Source organism: Passer montanus, unplaced genomic scaffold (assembly GCF_014805655.1).
Source record: "Passer montanus isolate IOZ18808 unplaced genomic scaffold, ASM1480565v1 scaffold60, whole genome shotgun sequence".
Classification (NCBI taxonomy): domain Eukaryota; kingdom Metazoa; phylum Chordata; class Aves; order Passeriformes; family Passeridae; genus Passer; species Passer montanus.
The window spans coordinates 4,333,811-4,354,781 of NW_024371038.1; the positions used below are offsets into that span (position 1 = coordinate 4,333,811).

General features: G+C 41.5%; 1 protein-coding gene across 1 annotated transcript; it reads right to left on the reverse strand.

Moving 5' to 3' along the window:
• Positions 1 to 282: 282 nt before the first annotated feature.
• Positions 283 to 20,128, reverse strand: ALG14 (ALG14 UDP-N-acetylglucosaminyltransferase subunit). The gene is made up of 4 exons (XM_039727210.1): positions 19,620 to 20,128; positions 17,311 to 17,462; positions 13,647 to 13,769; positions 283 to 658 (listed from the first exon to the last, which is right to left on the reverse strand). Exons 1-4 carry the CDS (start codon positions 19,750 to 19,752, stop codon positions 428 to 430), a joined length of 639 nt encoding a protein of 212 aa, XP_039583144.1. The 5' UTR covers positions 19,753 to 20,128; the 3' UTR covers positions 283 to 427.
• Between the last annotated feature and the right edge of the window lie 843 nt (positions 20,129 to 20,971).

The following is a 20,971-nucleotide window of genomic DNA, read 5'->3' on the forward strand; positions in this document are numbered from 1 at the left end:
CTCTAAGGATTCACAAGGGACTTCACCACTAGGATAAAGGAAATAAAATCTCTTGTGCTAGAAAAAGACCTTGTTGCTTACAATTTAAAAAATGACACAAAGTTTCCTTACAGGAAATGCTACATTCATACAAATTCCCATATTTATTTTTAGACAAAAATTACCATTCACAAAGAAGAAAAACTAGATGAAAACAGAGACGGGATAGATTTAGAGCCACTATGAGTTATTGGCAAACAGACCTACATAATAGCAATAAATACAAATACACACAAATTTTACTTAAATGTAGAGGAAACTTTATTGTCTCATTTTAAAGTACCAGCCTAATTTTGTGACAGGAATTCTTGAAAATAAATTACTACAGGAATGCAAGTGAGGAGCTTGTAGAGTCTATTTCAGGTAAAGCTTAGCTTGTCTTCTGTTGTTACACTATTCGACCAAGATACACTGACTTGGGATATTTTTTCTTTAGATCAGGCCACTGAACAATGAAATAATCTGAAAAGTAGTAAAGAATCTTTCCAGACAAGGATAAAGTTTCCACACGGCAGATGCTCTCTACATACACAATAACTGTTCTCTTTATTCGTAGGAGGCCAAAAAGAAAAGCAGATAAACAGACAGGAACACATGTTCCTGGTCCATTGCACAATATCTAAAAGAGATGAAACGCAAAAGTAAGTAATCAGTTTTTTCATACAGTAAAGAATTAAGTGTATATGTATTTAACATGACATTTATACAAAAAATATATTTCAAAAAATATTTTTAAAAACCCAGAAAAGGCAGGTGAATATGAAAAAATGTGAGGGACAAACAAAACACATTATTTCAAAGTACCACATAATGCCATATGAAAAATACCGTATTTCTTTACAGAAATGCCATATTTCTTTACATGTTATGAAGGAGGAAAAGACCTCTGAGATGGCACAGTTATTTCTATGGAGGAATTTACAATTCCTTGACTCATGGGTATATAACCAAAACAACTTCCACTCTCAGTCACAGTTTTGTGTTGTATCATCCATTAAATCTGTGCACATAATAAAGCCAAAGAAATTTAATTAGTATTAAACTTGGGATCCAGTTATAAACCTCTTGAACCTTGGCTTACGTCAGCAAAACACTTAAGAGTGCATCAAAAATGTGCTGATGAATTAGGACCTTCACAAGAATCTATTAGCTGACATGTGTGACTAGATTTTATTTTTTATTTTTAATAAACACTAGGAGACAGTTAAAAGCATACAGAAGGAAGCTGTTGTAGTAAAAACATGTCATGTCCTTTGAGCAGAGATCTCAAATTCACTTATAAATGTTAACAATAAAAGAAAGTACTCTTTTAATTTTAGATATTGTTCAACTGAAAAACAGATTGCTTAAAAGGTTTAAACCAGGGTATATTAGCCAATCTACTTGGTATCAAAATTGATTTCAGGCAAGAAATTTCTTACTAAACTTAAATACTACCATGTAATCAGCACTTTTCTGCACAGCTGGGGTTACATGGAAATAAAGAGTTCTTTTATAAAATCATGGCCCATGCCCCATAAACTCACTTTTTTTTGTTCCAAGTTCACCAGCTTGTGAAAGATATTATACTGGTGGGGGAAACTGAATTTCTGCTTCAGGGCTGTAACAATTAGTTCAGAACATTTCCTTTCCTGCTTCATGGCAAGATCCCACTGATAATCTGGTTACAAGCACCTTGCCTCAGCTAAAAGCAGCAACAGATTTGGTGCTATGGAGTTCCAATTTCTCTCATGTTCTTTGCCTTGAACATAGCCCCAGAAACCCAGCTGGGGGATGTGATGATTGTAATGCTGTGTTCTCTGACCAGAATCAACAGACTGTTATACTGTTTTAAAAATGTTCTAATTTTATTGTTCATCTTAATTGAACTATTTATTATTAATGCAAGACTTTGCTAATGTTTTCTCAGAGTCCCTTACAAGTAATGAGCTGTATGCAGTTTTAATATTGAAATTTTAGGGTATCATCATCCACAGCTACTCGAATTTGAAACTTACAACGATGTACTTATTTTGTATTATTTTTGTATCATATAGCTCAGAAGGTGAACACATCATCTTTACATCCTAGAATTTTGAAATCGGAGAAGAATACTGTGGTTTCAAACCTCCTGCTGAACCTGACTTCAAGCACATCCACACTGGGGCCTTATACTCTACAATCTACTGAGAATGAAGATCTGTTTTTTATACATTTGGTTTGGTGAGTAATGACATAAACCAACCAGACATGCTGCCTTTTTGCATTTCAAAGAAACGTTTCCATATCTGTAAACTAAATAATGCATTTTGCCATATTTCCTGGAAAGTTTGATTAATTTGCATGAATGTTGGCTGTGATGCTGGTACATGGCTACTGACATGTAACTTAAGGAGTGTTTAAGTATCTCTATTTGTAATAACATTTGTTTCTGTAGCATAAATGTAGGCATAGGAAACAATTTGTTCTCCTGTGTCTGCAGGCAAAACCCACCAGCATCCCTGCAGAAGCTGGCCTCTTTCAGATAAGTGCATAAGAAGCACCTAAAGCCCCAAAATATTATTTACTACTTATTATTTTTGTGAGTTGACTATACAGTCTAACTACTGATTTCCTATTCAAAATCCAGTTTTAAGGGAACGGACCAAAATGTGCACCACTGCTGAACAGAAACTCCACCTTCCCCTTCCTTAGCAGAGCTACCTGGAGTCACATATTGTCTTACCTTCACTGCTCCCCGGCCCTTTCTCCATTCTGTTGCCATCCTCTCCCCTATTTTTCCCCAGTGCCTTCATCTTCCATCAATTTGTCTGTACTCTACCCAATCCCCTGAGATGTCTCCCACCCATCCTCCCTTTCCTAGTGTTTTTTGTGATCACTGGTGTTCATCTCTCTTTGCATCTCTGTCCTCAGGCACCCTTCCAGCTGTCTTCCTTCATGAAAGGCTCTGCACACTTTTAGCCTCCATCTACTATGAAAGCTCAAACATTGGTCCCTTACATTCCACAGTCTCACACAAAATATACCAGTTGTGGATATGATTTAGGTCAGGTAGCCATCTTAACATTCCACTGAGCTCAGAAGTTTAGGACTATAAAATGGGTTTTAGAAAAAGCTGAATTTTTACAATCATTGTCTTTATGAAGCCATAGACTTCATCCTACTTCTCCCCGTTATTAAGCCTGGCCAGCAGCTCCAGTCCTTTTGGTATTCTTGTGTCTAGATACACACATGGAGGTAAATGAATCCCACAATGAATCCCAAACTAACTGTACTCACAAAAGATCATGTAATGAAATAACACTAAATGCATCTATTTATGAACCTCTTTGTAGCTCTGAAGACAACACTGAGCTCCTGTTCTTACTCTGCTGAGGTACAAAACAGAAAGACAGCAATCAAAATTAAAATAATAATAAAATACCTCTCCTATATTCAGGTTTTGATATGATGCATTCAGTTCAAACTTTCAGTTTACATTTTCTGACTGTTTATAATTTTTAAGCTGCCTCTCAGATGCCCTTTGATCCACAGAAAAGTACTTGCATGCAGGAAAAAGGATCAGGAAAATGATGGACTTGGCATCATTAAAAAAAACATGGTCTGATCATAACTCATGTCCTCTGCTCTTTCCCTTTCCACACACATGAGTTCAAACAGGACAAAGTAGATGTGACTCTGTAGGATTTCTGTATGCAAAATGCTCATATAATACTCTGGTTATAGATGGTCCTATCCCAAAATGCTTGGATTTAGGAACTGGCCATGAAAAAGACTGTTATAAACCTACTGAAGCCCACAAACAGATCCCTATCTGAACTGGTGGCTCTGATCTGTAAGTCAGAACTAAAAATTAACCTCCAGTTAACCTTCAGTACGTGTCTACAGGCATGTCCTGCTTAGAACTGGTGTAGTTGCAATTGCAGTGGCAATTCCTCTCCAAAAATCTGGTCTGACCAGTCCTATTTACTCTCTCTCACTGCCAGCAGGAAGGGAGACCAGTGGTCCTTCTGCTTGGAGTCCAACATCATACACTCTTCAAGTATCATCATACACTCTTCAAGTGTACGATGTACAGGGGAAACTTCTGAGAAAACAAATATGTACATTATATAGATGAGGAACCATTGCAGAAGGTGTAAGGCAGAAATGCTGCTGTTCAGCTCCTGCCTGTACACAAACTGGAAAGGATGATGGAAGGAACTGAATCACCCACAGCCTTCCTCAAAGATGAGCAGTCCTACTAGTGAATTTCAAAGCACTATTCAAAAGTAAATTTTGGAAAATTATTTATGTCTTACACCTTGAAAAGACCAAGGCTTTTGCTTTTCCCCACCAGCAGAATACCAGTATCTCCCAGTGAAGCCCATGGCAATCACCAGTATGCTCTGGGGAAGAGGCAGGCATCTATTGGACAAGAAGCATCTATTTACAAACAGCATTTGTAAATGAATGCTGTTTCCCTCAGAAAACACTTCCGACTTCCCTTTATCTGTTTCTCTCAGAATCTATTTACTTTAGCTGCAAGGCTGCCAGTAGAATATTTGTGTTGCATGAGATAATGTTTCTGAAAATCTCTAAGTTCAGCCTTCCTTAATGAGGCAGTAGAAAGGGGGGAAAAGGGGACCAAAGACAATTTTTGTGTCACTTTTGTGACCTCTTGAGCTGTAACTGTCCAAGGACTTTCCTGGTCACTGGATATTTGTTGCCAATAAGTTGTAAGGGATTGTTCCAGAAGCCAGTGCCACAGGTCTTTCTACACCATTCATATGCACCTCTAATGCGAGGAAATGTCCAGCTCAGCTCACTGTTAAATTGGCTCACTGGCTGCCTGGGCTCACAGCTAGGTCTGTAAACTAAGTCCTACATACTAAAATTCTCTGCCAATTCAATCGAACCAAATTCTAAACAGTAAAATAAATAAATCAAGCTGTATATTAATGGAAGTTTAAAAGTAAAGGATCAGAATACAACATCTACCTTCAGCAACTCTACAAATCTAATTTCCTATCAACCACTTTTATATAAAAATGGAATAGCTGTTGCCTTTGTTTCTTAGATATTTTCCACAGCTGTTGAAAGAAAATAAGCTAAGGCAGCAGTCTGGGAACACCGGGAACACTGGCACATGGCACCACTGCTGATAAAAGCTACTTTAGAGTTGGTGAATGCAGCACTGTAGCAGTGACATTTACCAGGGAAAGCACTGAAAGCAGAGCTTGCTGCTTCACTGGGATTAAATGTCACTGGTCAAACAAAAATGAGTAAAGCAGTAAACTTGCAGTTTTTCTCATAAGTACATAAACATACAATTGCTGCATCTCTTTTAAAGAACGAGTGTGTAAGTACTACTTATGTTCCCAAAGTACAACAATCAAAAGGAGGACAATGAGAGTCCCCTTCAATTTAGTAGGAAGTGGAAAACTAATTTGCAATTTGCTTTGCATAGGAAACTGGCAACACCTGCTGTTCTCCTTAATGACCTCTGCAGAGATTGGCCTTTTGTCACCTGGTCAGGAGCAGAAACACTGCCCTGCTTGCTGGGGAGGATGGTGGTGTGGGAATGCTGTTTGCTGCTGGGGGCTGTGCACGTGTGAGCTGAAGGTTGTGCTGCCTACCAGGTATGGAGCCACCTCCTGGAGTACCTGTAGGATACTTTGTTCTGGTAATGCTCCCTACTCCACCGTGCTGAACACTGGAGATCACATGAAGGGAACAGGAGGTGGTGGTGATACACAACTAAAAGAGGCAAAGGCAAGTGGAGTGATACAAAATGGACCAAATCTGGGTTAACTGAATGATCCATATCTGTGCAAGTCCTACCTCTTAACTGCTATGCAATACTACTTTTTAACAGTGTAGGAGAAACATATTAGATACTCCTCTGTTATAGGAATAATGAATTATTTTGTTTGTGTTGTTTTTGTGTTGATGGGGGGAGGTGGTTGTTTCTGTGGCACAAGAAGAGAGAATCTGTAATGAATTAATTTGCATTCTGTTATGTAAATTACAGCATCTTATGAGCTCATCACCCCTTGCTTGGTTTTAATATTATATTACTATTTCAAAAAATTCATACTCAAATACTTAAGCTTGTTGAGAGAGAGTGGTCTTATGGAAGCTTTTGCTCTTTAGTGTGTCTGAAAATTCAAGTTTTGAACATAGAGAAAAATTAGCTTAGAATTGTTAATACTTTTTGCAGTTTAAAAAAGGCAGGAACCTTTTTCAACAATTCCTTATTGTTATTGATGGGAAGAAAGAAGAATTTCAGGTTCTGTTTGCACAATAGAAAGGTCATTAAACTACCTACTGGTTTATTCTTTTTGAAGAGTGAAGATCTTATCCAGTTCACTTTCCTCCACCACCTGTATATAAAACCAGCTAAAACTTCACACCCTATTTTCTGTTTGAACTTACCTACAGAATGCAAGGCAGGACAAAAAAAAAAGCCAAAACTAGCTGTGTAGTCTGATGTAAATCAGGTAATTAAAGTAGAACTGAATTATACCTGGGTACACTTTCATCTTCTGCTGCCTAAATTGCTTGAATCATCAGGGGTGCAAGTAAGTGGTTATAGTGTCCTACAGGAACAGCTTATGTTTGGGCTGGTCAGCAACTGCAGGTTGTAGCACTGCCATGAAAACCTTCCTTGTTCCCCTCTGGATCTCACTGGTACAGTAGCTGTAGTTATTATCATACAATACAGCCAGTATGTGAGGTGCTCTGCAAAACAAGTGGAGACATGTGTGGTCCTACAGGCAGATTACCTAACCAGGATAAATAAGATTAGTGAATGCCAGAGTGGGGAAGAGAGAAGTGGAAGGGCAAGGACTCTAAATTAGTACACTACACAGCTGGGCTTCTACTTGTTTCTGAGTGTTACTTTCATCGTAGAACAAAATAGTTTGGGAAGCATCACTTTTTATGCAGCTCTCACTTTCTAAAGGTGGGGGACAAAGAGAGGGAAAAAAATCCTACCTAGTGGATTTTTCTATGGGAGAAAAGGAGAGCTTCTGCAAAACCACTAGGAACCGGATGTAAGGCTTTAATTGTAACAGCATCAGCCATTATCACTTCTGCCTTCCAGGCCTGACCCAGAGTTACCAACCCACTATCCTCAGAGGCAAGACAAGGGAAGAGGCCCAGCTGATGTGATTTGCATCAGCCTCTGGATACAAAGCAGTGAGGGAAGCTCCCAGCCCCTGGATTTCAGCAGAGCTTAGCTATACATGTGGCTATCTGACACTGTAAAGACTTAAAACAGCTCAGGTCTGCTTGTGGGTATGCCCAAGGGCTTTACTGATGAAAAGAGAAGATATGACTGGGGTCATTAAGAGTGTCAGAAGTTAGGCAACAGCTTAGTGAGGAAGGTTCATTTGGATGCCTAAAGAAACTTGCAGGCTTTAATTTTTTCTAAGGAGTCTAACCTTAGGCACCATTCCTTAACTGCCCCTGTGTGCCAGGTGACAGGTCTGTCATTGGGATTAAAAGGTCTTTGGAGTGGTAGTTTCCATCAGAATACTTCCCAGCCAAATGTAAAATGAGAAGCATAGAATGATCAATTAAAATAATAATAAATGACAGCTGTGAGACTGGTACTAAGGCTCAAGTCTGAAGATGTTAGTGTTGGTTATTAAAACATTACGTGGACACCCAGGCTGTCAGTGGGACCAACAAAACAACCATTGAGTCTTTTGAGAAATTGTGGGATATGGCTAGGTTAGTTAAAAAAGATTACCAAAGCAAAAACAGGGTGGAGAATAAACTAACTCCCTACCTACATTACTGTGGAGTGGGTATGTGGTTTATTGCTGCTGACAAATTAGTAGGAAGTAGAGGAAATTTGACCTAGTGTAGAAGAAAAAGTTGGTCATAAAAGAATTCAGTAAAAAGCCTTTGCCAAGTAAATGAAATGGTGGTTACTAAACTACATCTCTAGCTACAACAGTAGGCACTAGCTGGCTTTCAGCAACGTCACCTTGGCGGAATGTGAACCTGACCACAGTCTCTTGGTCGCCATGAGAAATACCATTCAACCTTTTAGAGCCTCTTTACAAATAATTTTTATATCTCTTAATATAAAAAGTACTGCTTATTCTAGTAGCCTGCTTCTACTTGAAAGGAGAAATCGAATCCAAGGACTTTCAAATATACTCATATATGTTACTATTAGTAGCCTGAATTGAGCCTTTAATTACAAATCTCAAGTGTGTCTTTCATTAATCAAACATTTGTTTAACTTCAACTTGAAAGCAGTATTTTAGGTTAACTAAACATGATATTTAAATGTTCATAAAACATCTCTTGGGCTACTGCCTAATCACTGAATTTGGTATAGCAAGAATGTGCATCAAATACCTGCCTGAAATATCTTCTGTGTAAAACCTAGAGGTGTTGGCACTCTGCATACCAGTGGTTAGGTTTAGCAAGACTGTTATGCTTTAAAACATACATGGAAGTGTGACCAGGATGTTCATTAAGTTCATAATGACCCTGACAGCTGATGAGTTAAGACTCTTTTACGTCTAAAAATGCCTCTTTAAAATTAAGCTAAGATCTCAGTTCATCTTTACTGCTACTCCTGTCCTCCCTCTGAAAAGCAGTGTCTATAGGCAAGTCTAATTAGCAGTCACAGAAAGGGCAGAGCTACAAGAAAGCTTTGAAGCAGCTGACTGGAATAGCTTCAGATGTTTATCTGTGCTCAGCACAGGGTAATTCTGCATTGGGGCTGCAGGGAAGCTGTACACAGCACACAAGGTAGGAGGGGTGGATAAGACTCATTTTCATCAACACTGAGAAGTTAAACACATTTTGATGCCTTCACTTTGTTTTCTTTTTGGAGAAAAAAAATTGTATTGCTGAAGTTCTTAATCCAGTGTTCTTACTCTTGCTTATTTTGACTGTTTTGATCCTAGAAGAACATTTGTAGATACAATCTGGTCCAAAGAATTATAAACACTGTGGAAAGATGCAGTGCACAAAAGAATGCAGCAGATAGTCCTAATATCGCATTATACAAAGATCACTTGTTATAAAATGAATAAAGAAAAAAAATGGCACCACCCAGATTTTGTAGCTTTCCACAAAGTTCCAATTAGAACCACGATATAAGGGACAATAACTTGCTATTTGTCACAGTAATTTGTGAGAGTGTTATGAACTTCAGGCATTTTGGGCAGGGCACAAAGAATGGAAAATCTTAGCTAAATGAAATAATGATCTCCTTTCATTTAGCTTACTGTGCAAACACTTCTGTAATCAGAAGCTGCCTTAGTCAGTCTAACCAGTCAGGGGATCAGGCATGTGTGATGGGATGTGCAGTGATAAAAGAAGAGGTGATTGCTACAAGCATGATAAGCTGTGCAGATTTCAGGCTTCTAGAAAGAAGTTTCATTCTCATTCTCTGACAGCAGAAGACGTACTTGCTGTGTAAATGTAAACTTACTACAGACTTCCCACAGGAAGGAGGCCCTAATGTGGGAGGACAACCTTCTTAGCCTGATTTAACCCAGGTTTTTCCAAATAGCAGTCATCTGAAAATATCTCCTTATTTCAGGCTCTGTAGAGCCCTGAGGCATTGGGAACTGTTGAGAAGTGTCGCCAGAAAAGGAAAAAAAAGTCTGGTCCTAAGGGTCCAGGATGTGCAATCTGCTAATGAATGGAGCTTTATGTAGCACTTCTGCACAAGTGTAGGTGAAATTTAATTATATTAAAGGATAGCAAATTGCCGACCCAATTACATAACCCATCTATGGCTGAAAACAAGGACTGGATACAATATTTTGCAGCTTCTGCTGTGTGGTAGGTGCACATCTTTCATTTTCAGTTTGGATTTCAGGTATGCCAGAATGAGCAGGATAATCGTGATCCAAACAAAAGGCTAGATCACCTGAAAACTTAGTTGCAGGGTTGGCAAACTGGCCCAAAGGCAATGGTTATGTAAGCAGCAAGAGAACTGAAGACCAGTTTCCTTTGAACTTTTATCTACTGACTGACTTCAAGCATATTAAAGGAAACATGTAACTTTAGTTTAGTCCTTCTTGTATATCAAATGATCTATGTAGGATGCAGTAATTTTCTTTATCTTTGGAAAAAATCTCTGTGCAACTTGTGTAATTTTCTATAAATAAGAAGGATTTGCATCCTTTTCTAGATAATAGATCTTATAACATCTTGTTCCAGTTTTGTGTTTCTGTTTTAGCCTTTCTCTCAATGAAGACAACAGAAGTCTCTCTTCTCTGACCAGCTGCCTGTTTTCATGGTAGGAATTTGCAATCTCTGAGACTGCATGCTAAATCTGGCTGCAGCTGATGAATGGTTTTAAAAGCTTTTCTGGGGGAAGGTGGGTGTAAGCAGTGTGTGCTGGCACAAGCCTTTCCTTCTCTGGAATTTTAGGTCTCTGTATAGGAAGCCTATCTAAGGCAGATAGATGTTATAAAAACTGCTCACCATATATTCACCTGCAAAACACTCTGGCACTTACATTTCTGCAATTCCTGGCTATAGAAACACAAGCCAATCATCACTTCTGACATCTTAATTGTTACTTGGCTTAATATCTCTTAAGGGACTTAACTTTGCAGAGTGCAGATGTTCATAACTCAGAAATGGGCCCCCTGAAGATGATCTCAAGCTGAACAACTCAACTAACTTTTACATTTCTTAAACTCTCTGGAGGCCCACTTCAAGCATGGGTCAAGTCCTGCAAGACAGCAAAGATCTCCAGGAAGTTGTTTAGTTCTTTCTGAACTTACTGTCTTGAAGAAGGGTTAGATGGAACTGATTGCTCAGGAAAACTAATCCAAGGAGCTTTGCCAGATCAGTGTGAGATACAAAGGGACAAGAGTCCTCATCAAGTAAAGCACATATCAAGTGCTCATCAACTAATTCCAGTGTAACTGGGTTTGCTGTTTCCCTTTTGCAGCTATTTGCACTCCACAGACAGGCTTAGGTTGGCATAACTAGCATACCTGTTCCAAATCTTGCCTTTGTGCACCTAATGGTTTTGGGCTCCCTTTGCAGTACTTTTCTTGTCCTGCATTTCTTGACAGCTGCAACACTTCTGTGTTTCTCTAGCTTTAGGCTGCCTACAGAAGACTTCAGTCATTCCTTCATACATACACATTTCTGACAAGCCTGAAAGCAAGTGTAAGGCTTTAGGCTGCCTACAGAAGACTTCAGTCATTCCTTCATACATACACATATTTCTGACCTGAAAGCAAGTGTAAGAGTTTGGGGATCACTCCTACATACAAATTATTTAGAAGCAAGGTTGTCTTTCCCTCCAGCAGTTAAAAAAAACCAGTGTCTAGACTGAAAATGTGCAGCACCCATAAGCTCTCCTGTTTAAAAATGTGAAGTTCTCAGCATGATGTAATACTGTGCTTGTTTCTAAACTTGGTTGTTGATTTCCATGCCAAAAGTTATAGATGAGCCCTGTGAGTGCCAGCATTTATCCCAGCCTAGTTCTAGTTCTTTACATTACTAAGCATTACATTTTGCCAAGAGTAGACTGAATTTCAATCCACTGCAAACATTTTTGTGGAAAGGCAGTTAAATACTACCAGTTGCTTCACATACCATACAGTCTTTTCACTGGCAATGTGAGGTATTTTAATCCCTGAACCAGTCTGCTTGGATAAGTGTTTTAAAATCTTTGCAGCTCTCAGAGTTATTATATTTTACAGAATTCATGAACTAAGATATACATTCAAGTAGTAGTATGGAAGCAGCTTCCAAGTGGTACATAATTTGCCATAATGCCAGGGATGCTTCTGCCAGCTGCTATTTTGGTTGATAATGACACCTGACAAAAAGTAACTGGGGCTGCTTTTCCCTCCAGCTCTTTAACCATGGATAAAGACTCTCTGGATCTCACTTTGAGACAGGGGTTACTTTAAATACTGCAAAGGGCTTAAAGGCCTTGCTAAAACATATCCTTAATTTTACAAGCACAAGTTTTTCAGAACGTTAGTCTTCTGATAGCTTATCACAGTTTATCAGCTCCAGCACCATTTCTAATAACTCTATGTGTAAATCTCTCTGTCACTTTAAATTCCTTTGGTAAACAGAAAACATGGAATTAGATTAGTAACTTCCTGTTTCCTTTAAGCTACTCAGTGAGATTTTTCGAGTCAATTTCTTTTGCAATAAGTAAAAAATACACTAACCTAACACAGTGGTGTAGCAAAGTATTATTAAAGTTACTCACATTTTTCTGTCTGCTCATGTAAAGAAACTTGACTATTACCACTGCCTCAATCAAAACCACTGTAGAAAGAATAGCATGCCACCTTCTCCCCTCTCCCAGTTTTATCTCCAGTTTTCAGAAGAGGCTTGAAAAACAGCAACTGCAAAAAAACCTACTTCTGTTGTCTTGCACACTAAACTGTCTGAAAAGTCCAGCAAGCGAGTAGCTTTTGATCTGACAGGAACTGACCAGTACAATTGAAGCAAATGAGATCACATTACTCACAGCAGTCTCTCTAAACATTCAAAATACCACAAACATTAAAAAGCCTCCATAGAATTAGCCATACAGTTCACAGAGGGATTTAAAAATAGTGTCCTTACAAATATCTGTCTCCTTACAAATATCTGTGTGTGTATAGGTGCTACTACTAAATTATGAAAAATACCTTGTAACTGCACTCGTTTTTACATGTTTCATTTAAGCATTTTAAACCTCATAAAGTATTAATTTGAAGTTCTGCTAAACTAATACTCTTTACAAAAACCTCAAGTTTAGATTACTAACTCCTTAATTTGAAGTTCTGCTAAACTAATACTCTTTACAAAAACCTCAAGTTTAGATTACTAACTCCTTAAGGTGACAACAACTCTAGCAAGAAGCCAGCTGTAACCAAATTTTTTCTTACAAAATGGTAAGACTTAAAGCTAGGAGACCAGTGTACTACCTTTTGTATTAACACAAAACTTTCTTGATTGAATATCTCCATCGTAGTTCTACCATCTGACAACCCTGAATGCCTCTCACTTGTTTATGTGTGTGGAATATTTTAAAATAAATGTAATTAGCATGAGAGTGCAGTTTTCGGAACAGCTTGAAAAAGCTACTAAAGTGCTGAGGAGTTGCTACTTCAGCAGTGATGCTTTTTGTCATTAGATGCGATAATTAATGTCAGTCAGCCAAAGACTAAATAAATATGCATTGTAGCTCAGAAGTCTGTGTAAGCACAAGAACTGAATCTGTATATATTTGTGCTGGTCTGAACCTGTCTGTGCCAGACTGGTCATACCATTTTAGAAGCAAGTCCAGCCAACAGGATAACCAGGCTTTCAGGCATAGTTTGTGCTGCTGCAATCCTGAAGAGATACTATCAGGAAGCAGCAATCTTGTTTTTGCTAGCTCTTCCAGCATAACAAGGGAGTGACTCTGAAGGTGCTTGCACCTTTGCGAGGGAAAACTGGTATTTGCTATTCTAATTCACCAGCAGTGCAACCTGTTCTTTCTTGATGTACTGCTGCTATATTTAATTTAAAATTAAAAATAGTTTTCCTGTGAATTGTAAATCTAAGCATACATATGAGATGCCGTCTGCATATGCCAAGTGCTTTTATAATGAGGATTAGCAAGTTCTCAATAAATTAAAATTTTCTCTACCTACCAAATCTGGTTTCCGTTTGTAGGTCAGAGGAAGGGAGTAAAGTATGGAGTACAGTGTTGTTAGCACAGAGGAGATCCAGGACTGTCTGACCTCCCGGCTTCTGGGAATGCGATCCAGGCTGAACTGGAAAAGAGCACGAGGAACGGCGCTGTTACTTTTCTGACAACGTTGTGGCTGCTTCTTATTACATCTGTCTGTGCCAGCCTTTTTTTGCCTTTTCTTAGTCTAGTTTGGGAACGTTTGTGTATAAAAAGTAAAGTACAAAGCACAGAGAACAGCAGAACGCGGTAGGTGTTGCTCGGTGCCGCCCCGGGCTCCCTCCAGCCGCAGCAGCAGCGCCGGGCTCGGGCGGCACCTCGCGGGCACCGGCGGCATCCCGCACCGCCCCGGCATCCCGCACCGCCCGGGCATCCCGCAGCGCCCGGCATCCCGCACCGCCGGGCATCCCGCACCGCCCGGGCATCCCACAGCGCCCGGCATCCCGCACCGCCCGGCGTCCCGCACCGCCCGGGCATCCCGCAGCACCCCAGCATCCCGCAGCGCCCGGGCATCCCGCAGCGCCCGGCATCCCGCAGCGCCCGGGCATTTACACCACAGGACACGCGCAGCTTCGCTCCGCTGCCGTCCGCGGAGCGCCACTAAACGTGTAAAAGCCAATATCACCACCCTTTACATTGAGGACTCAGTGAGTATTCAGAGATACGCGCGATGGATATTCAAAATGCAGAATATCTGCATAAAGAAACAGGAAAGAACATCTTATCATTAAATAAAATGTAGGTAAAGAAGTAACTTTCTTTGTTCTTTCCCTAAATGAAGATTATTCACGGTGTGTAAAGGTATCAAGGATGATTCCTTTTGTCTTGAAACGCCGGGAGCAGGGAGCAGTTGTCAGGCTGCCTGCCCTCCTGGCAGGTGCCTTCACCTCAGTGGGGAGGAGCTGCACCTAACAATCATTGCCATGGCAGAAGGCACTCCTGATGCCAATGACATTCTGGGCTGTTTACACGAAGGACAGGTGTAGTGGATGCAGTGCAGCGTTGAGTGATGCTGACACGTGGATAGTGGTTGTTACCTCACTTCACAGGGGACACCAGATCACCTCACCACCACTCTGGAAGAACTTACGAGGGGTGTGAGAAACTCTAAATACTGAAAATTGCCCAGTTACTTCATGTGCACATTGCTAATTGTCATAGCTTAGTCCTGGCAATTTGTGTCCCTGAAAGAGGATGCTAACAAAAGCTGCATGGTAAATACAAACTACAAATCTGTCTTGAATAGCAGTAACTGGGACTATTTTTAATATATAAGGTGGGAAGAATAAAAAACCCCAACACTTGTAAATGCAGAATGTTAATTTTCTTGACTGAGATTACCCCATTTCATTCTGATATCTTTAATAGCTGCAATACTGGAAGGCATTAACAGATGTTACAAACTGATTTTTTTAATGTTTTATTTGCAGGTGTTGAAACTCTGATTGCATTACTCTGACAACAGAATATGGAAAAATAAACATACCCCCTGCTCCCTATTCAATAGGTTTCTGGTTATCACTGTCTCTGTTTCTCGAAGCTTTGGAAGAGTTCAGGTGATAAAAAGAAATGCTCTAAGTGGAGTTTAGACCCTTGCATAGCACTCAATCCTGCAAGAAATATGGGCATGAGAAAGTGGTTTTAGGCAGATCAGGGTCCAGTGGAACTATTCAGATGAACCTTCACTGTAAGAAAGGTGTTAAAGAGCATTTGACAAAAAAAACTGTAGGTGATTTTCATCATCATTAAAAAACCCAAATAATTTCAGCAGAACTTGGCAGGAAATCTGAACAGTATCAAAGCAGGAATTTACTTGGAGAGTTCAAGTAAAGATCAAGCTGATTTTATCTATACTTTTCAAAACATGCTGCAAACTGCACATCAGTGTCTATGTCATGTTAGAACTTCTGTCCACACATCAAACAACTCCTAGGTATTAAAATGAAAACCAAAACTGGGGGGTTTTGTTGTTGTTTGTTTGTTTAAAAGCCACTGCCAGATGCTCCTGTAATCCCAGCCTCTCCTCTTATTAAGTACTGTCAATGTTCCAAAGGCACATCCTGTGTATTTTGCTGGAACACTGCATAGTATGTCTGACAAGAGAAAAAGATTTCTCCCCTATCTCTGTGGTGTCATATTGTTGCAATCTTTTTTTTTCTTTACATCTTTAATGTACTCAGAATCTTTTTTCTAATTTGAAAACAAATGTTCCAAACTGGCAAATCTGTAATGCAGATACCTGGTTAATGTTGTTTTGCAGGGATGCAAGGAAAAGCTGATGGAAAACTGCAACTGCTGTGAATTATTGTAATATTCTCAGCTGAACATATTGCAATGCTTGCAAAGAAACTGAGTTCACACAAATATTTTTCATTATGAGAAACAAGATTTCTCAGCATAGTACCTCTCATGAAATGGAAAAGAACATATGGTCAGAAGAGGCTTCAGTAAGTTGTCTCTCTGCTGCTGGAGAACGTTGCCAGCAGCTGAAACAGGTTCTGTATGAGCATAGAAGGTGCCCTGAGTAAAAGCTCTGGGGGCATCCATGTGGAATAGCTGTGGCTGCAGGTGGGGAGTGATAGAGAGCAAAGAAGCCAGTGATAGCAGGACCAGAACTTTGCAAAGGAGGCATTTTTAGGGTTTTTTTTTAAGAGGCTCAGTGGGTTGAGGTGCAGCGTTTTTCTTCTTGTAAGCAAGATGCTCATTCTGGCTTTCTGTCCTTCTCCCTGAATAGCTGTTAGAACAGAGCTAGACCACAGATAAAAAAAATTATTTGGAGGGGTGGGGAGGTGTGTGTGTTTAATTTTCTCTTACATGGCTGGTTTTCTGTTACATCATTATTGTAATTTTTCTTCCATCTGGTCCCTGGTTCTGGAAAAATCTACTTCCTTAACTGGATGAGGAAGGCAATGACCATGTGTTGAAGCATTCAGACTTCTCCCTTTCACTTATGCAAAGCTTCAAGAAGCCACTAAGACACAATTTTTAAATGTCTGATGATCTCCAGTGCCCCCAATAACAAAACACATTGTGTGTGTATGAAAGCACACTGAAATATAGCAAATATATGTTACAGGCATGTGATATTTACTTTCCAAAATTTATCTTTCATTTTCACTCTAAATATTTTTGCTCAGTAGAAAGAGAATGGTCAAAGGAAAATGAGCATCTGTTATCCAGACATCAAACTCACATGCAGCCAAAAATGCTCCTCTGGCTTTCAGTGTTGAGGGAAAATATAACTACAGGATGTGTTAGTAGTTGGAGAGGTTATAAAAGAGAAGCTGCTTAGCAAAAATAAGTGAGCTATGAAAACCACATAACCTTTTAATACTGAAAATAGGTATCTTTAAGAAATCTAATAATTTAGGGTTGGACATTCTTTTGTTTGGACAAAATATTTTTATATATAATTTCTTTCAAAAAAGTATTATGTTTCACTGAGGGAAATGGCAAACTAAAAAAAAAAAAATCCCCTTTGCAATATTTTTGCCCAATATTCTTACAGCTACAAGTAACACTTCAGTGGCTAGCTGGTATAAATGCCCTTTAAAAGAATCATTTCCAAATTGCCTTGAATTAGAATGTCAAGATCATTTTTCTTACATGAGTATTTAACAAGTTACCTGGGACTTGGAGAATGTTTCAGCCCTTTTTTGTTCAAAAGAACGTATTTTAGCTTCACTCATCTTATCTGAGTCTGCCAAAACATAATGTCTAGGAGAGTATGACTCTGACAAACAGCTGAGTAACCTCAGGATTTCTGTTGTGTGCCCACCTGTAAAACAAAGCAAACTGCAATTAGTATGTGAAAAACTTTGTAACTTTCCAGTTCTTCAGCTGAATCAGTCACTTCTCATTTTAAAGCATATGAGTATACTACTACCAGTGAGAAAGTATCTTCAATTAGAGACTGCTTAAATAACATGGAGGGAGCTCAGCTGCCAGGGAAGCGGTATTGATGGACATTTTCCAGTGCAATGGGATTGAACCAGGCTGACACAGGAGTCTGATGTTTGTGTTTAATGTCCTGTACAGGGTGCAGAACAACCAGGCACAGAGTGACACTGCTCTGCACTCAAAGGCCACCCCGTGGGGCAATGGCCAAAATGCAGCTGGACAGGATCTGCCTCAGAGCTGCACCTTGGAAGCAGAACTGCCACTGACCCTGTCCTGTGCCAGTGCTGTGACCTGCCAGAGCAGGGCTGTGCCAGCCCAGCTCATTACACAGAAACCAGCCAGGGCAGTGTCCCCCTGCAGCCACAGCAGTGACAGCCACAGCATTGTCCCCCTGCAGCCACAGCAGCGTCCCCCTGCAGCCACAGCCGTGACAGCCACAGCAGTGTCCCCCTGCAGCCACAGCAGTGACAGCCACAGCATTGTCCCCCTGCAGCCACAGCCGTGTCCCCCTGCAGCCACAGCCGTGCAGAGCTGGCTGCTGACAGAACAAACAGTCCTGCTTCAGGCACTGCCCTGAGCACTGCCCTTGAAAGGGCCCTCACAACCTTCTAACTGCAGGGTCACTCTGTCCCAGAGCTGCACTGGCACTACACCAGACAGAAGGGGAGGGTGTACATACTGGGCTTTTTGGCAGCTGGGTTAATTTTTGGCTTTTCTTGTCCTTTGAGTTTCCTGAAAAGCAGTTAGAGGAATATTGTTAGAATGGAATGGGGGGAGAAGGAAGATTGTGTGTGTAGGTGAAGTGGAGCAATCTCACCTTTTGTCTATTGGACTGCATCAGACCAACATGAAACTAGACCCATGAATACATCATGTGTTTACTGGATGTGTTGCTTTTCACTCTGCTGGAAGTTGCAGACCAAAACCAGTGAACCACATGTGTTCCTGCTACCTCCTGCTGTTCAGTGTCACTAGGCTCCCAAGAGCCCTCTGCTGCACAGGTCAAACACTCGTAGCTGCTGAACAACTGACAAGGAGGCTATGCTGCAGCACTGCACTACACTTTGCCACCTTTCCATACAATTTCATGGGCTGTTTTTCAGTTATGTTTGGAGATGTTTTCTCCTGAGTGGTGTTTGTTAAGGTTTCACTAATATTAATGCACTCACAGAAGAGCAGGAGATTCCCACTTAAAAGCCTCAAAGAATAGGCTTGAACATTATGTGAATCTTAACTCACATCTATTATTTCAGCTGGGAAGATTATGTACAGTGGAAGTATTATTTTAATACAGACTAACTAGATTCCGAAGGACTGAAGGAAAACACACACACATCCAGCCCTAGTGCATGTAAAGATGACCTTCAGAATTATAAACCTGCCAGTCAAACTCAGATGCAGAAAGATCTCAGGGTTATTACTCAATCAGCGGGTGTGCAAAAACCAAAGGGATACTGAGTACTGAAATCACAGCTGGCCTGTATTTGTCAGCTGCAACTTTTCAAGTAAATTTTTTGGAGGTAAATTAATTGCCCTTCAATAACAAGGTAACAAGGAGTGGCAGATGTGCACGCCCCCTTCAGCGAGGGGTGACACTCTTGTCTCTGAGGGATCCACGTGTGCCTCTCGTAAGTAAATCCCAGCAGCGTGGGTTGGGCGGATCGCGGAACGCCACATCTGCGAGGGCCGTGCCAGCCTCGGAACGCCGTGCCTGCATCGCCATCAGCAGTCTGCGGCCAGGCCGAGCAGCCGCACAGCTGTCCTGCGCCAGTGCTTCCCGTGCTTTCACCGGGACTTCGGTGAAACGCGTAACAAACAGTGACTCAAATCGAGAACCGAAACACCCAAGGGCAGGCGGCGGGGCTGGGGCACCACACACACGCAACCGCGACTACAACTCCCGGCATGCACCAGGGTACAGGGGCAGCGCTGCGCTCGCCGTTGTCGCGCTGCATGCCGGGACTCGTAGTTCCAAGAATCTGGAGCTGCAGCTCTGCGGCGCCACCCGCTCCCGCCGGCGGCAACCACCACTCACCAGAGCCGGCCACCACCAGGACACTGAACGGAGGCGTCCGCCGGCCGCGGCGCCTCCTATCCAGGAGCACCAGCGGCACAAGCAGCAAGGCGAGGAGGAGCAGCAGGAGCACGACGACGGGCAGCTCCTCCATGCGCGGCGGGGGCCACCTCTCGCGGAAGCGGCAGTGGCACCTCCCCGTACGGCGGCCGGCGCGGTTCAAACCTCCTCTCCGGCGGTGGCAGCGGCGCGGTGATGCGGCGTGAGGGGATCCCCGTGTGCCCGCCCGGCGCGCCCCGCGATCCGGGCACCGCTGGCACCCCCTGCCGCCCTTAGCACGGGCTGCGGGAGCCGGTAGAGGCCTGCCGGCTGTGGCACGGGCTGCAGCGGGAGCCAGGGATGGATTCCTGCGGGAGCATGATTGCTGTATGTGCACTGATACTGATCCAGGTATGTCTGCTTACATGCAGCTGTAATGCTACACAGCCTGCATTAATGTGTAAAATAAAATATTAACGTGTCACCGCCTGTTGTGGTTCTAGTTTTCATTCATGGTAATACCTAAGCCTTTTGTTTCAGTGAGAAGCACGGAGCAGCAGATCAGCACTCTTTCTGCCGCCGTCAGCACGCAGCCTTTGTTGGGGGAAAGCGATGGCTCAGCCACTGGGTAATCTCAGATGCGACTGTGTGTTTGCTAGAAAGAGTAATGTGCTGCATTTTAGGATTAGGAAAGAGTTTGTTCATCGTTGTCCTTAAATTATCTGCCAGGGAGCAAGGCCCTGCTCGTGGCCAGTGAATCAGGAGCAATGAACTCTGGAGCTTTATGGAGAGGTTTGATGCTGCTGCTTTGTGGGGTGAGTTGTCAAACACATGAAAGGTGACAGCTGTGCTCTTGTACCTCAAGTGTACAACCACAATAGATCAAACACATGGCAATTCTGCATGCATCTGCCTGATATGGTTTCTCTGGCTGTTTTTTTTAACACATGAAAGGTGACAGCTGTGCTCTTGTACCTCAAGTGTACAACCACAACAGATCAAACACATGGCAATTCTGCATCTGCCTGCTATGGTTTCTCTGGCTGTTTTTTTCCCCCTCTTACTCCTCCTGAATGTATTACACTTTTTGTGTCCTTACCAGCCTTGGAAGCTTCATGTTTCTTTCTCATTTTTAACACAGATGTGCCAGTTGTGGATTCCAATGGTTGTTGTATGTCTTACAAGCTCCACCAATCCTTTGCCATCAGATGTGCCAGTTGTGGATTCCAATGGTTGTTGTATGTCTTACAAGGTACAAGCTCCACCAATCCTTTGCCATGTTAGGATCTGAAGTGAGTCTTTGTGATTCATGCTTCATGGCTCTACAGATTGTG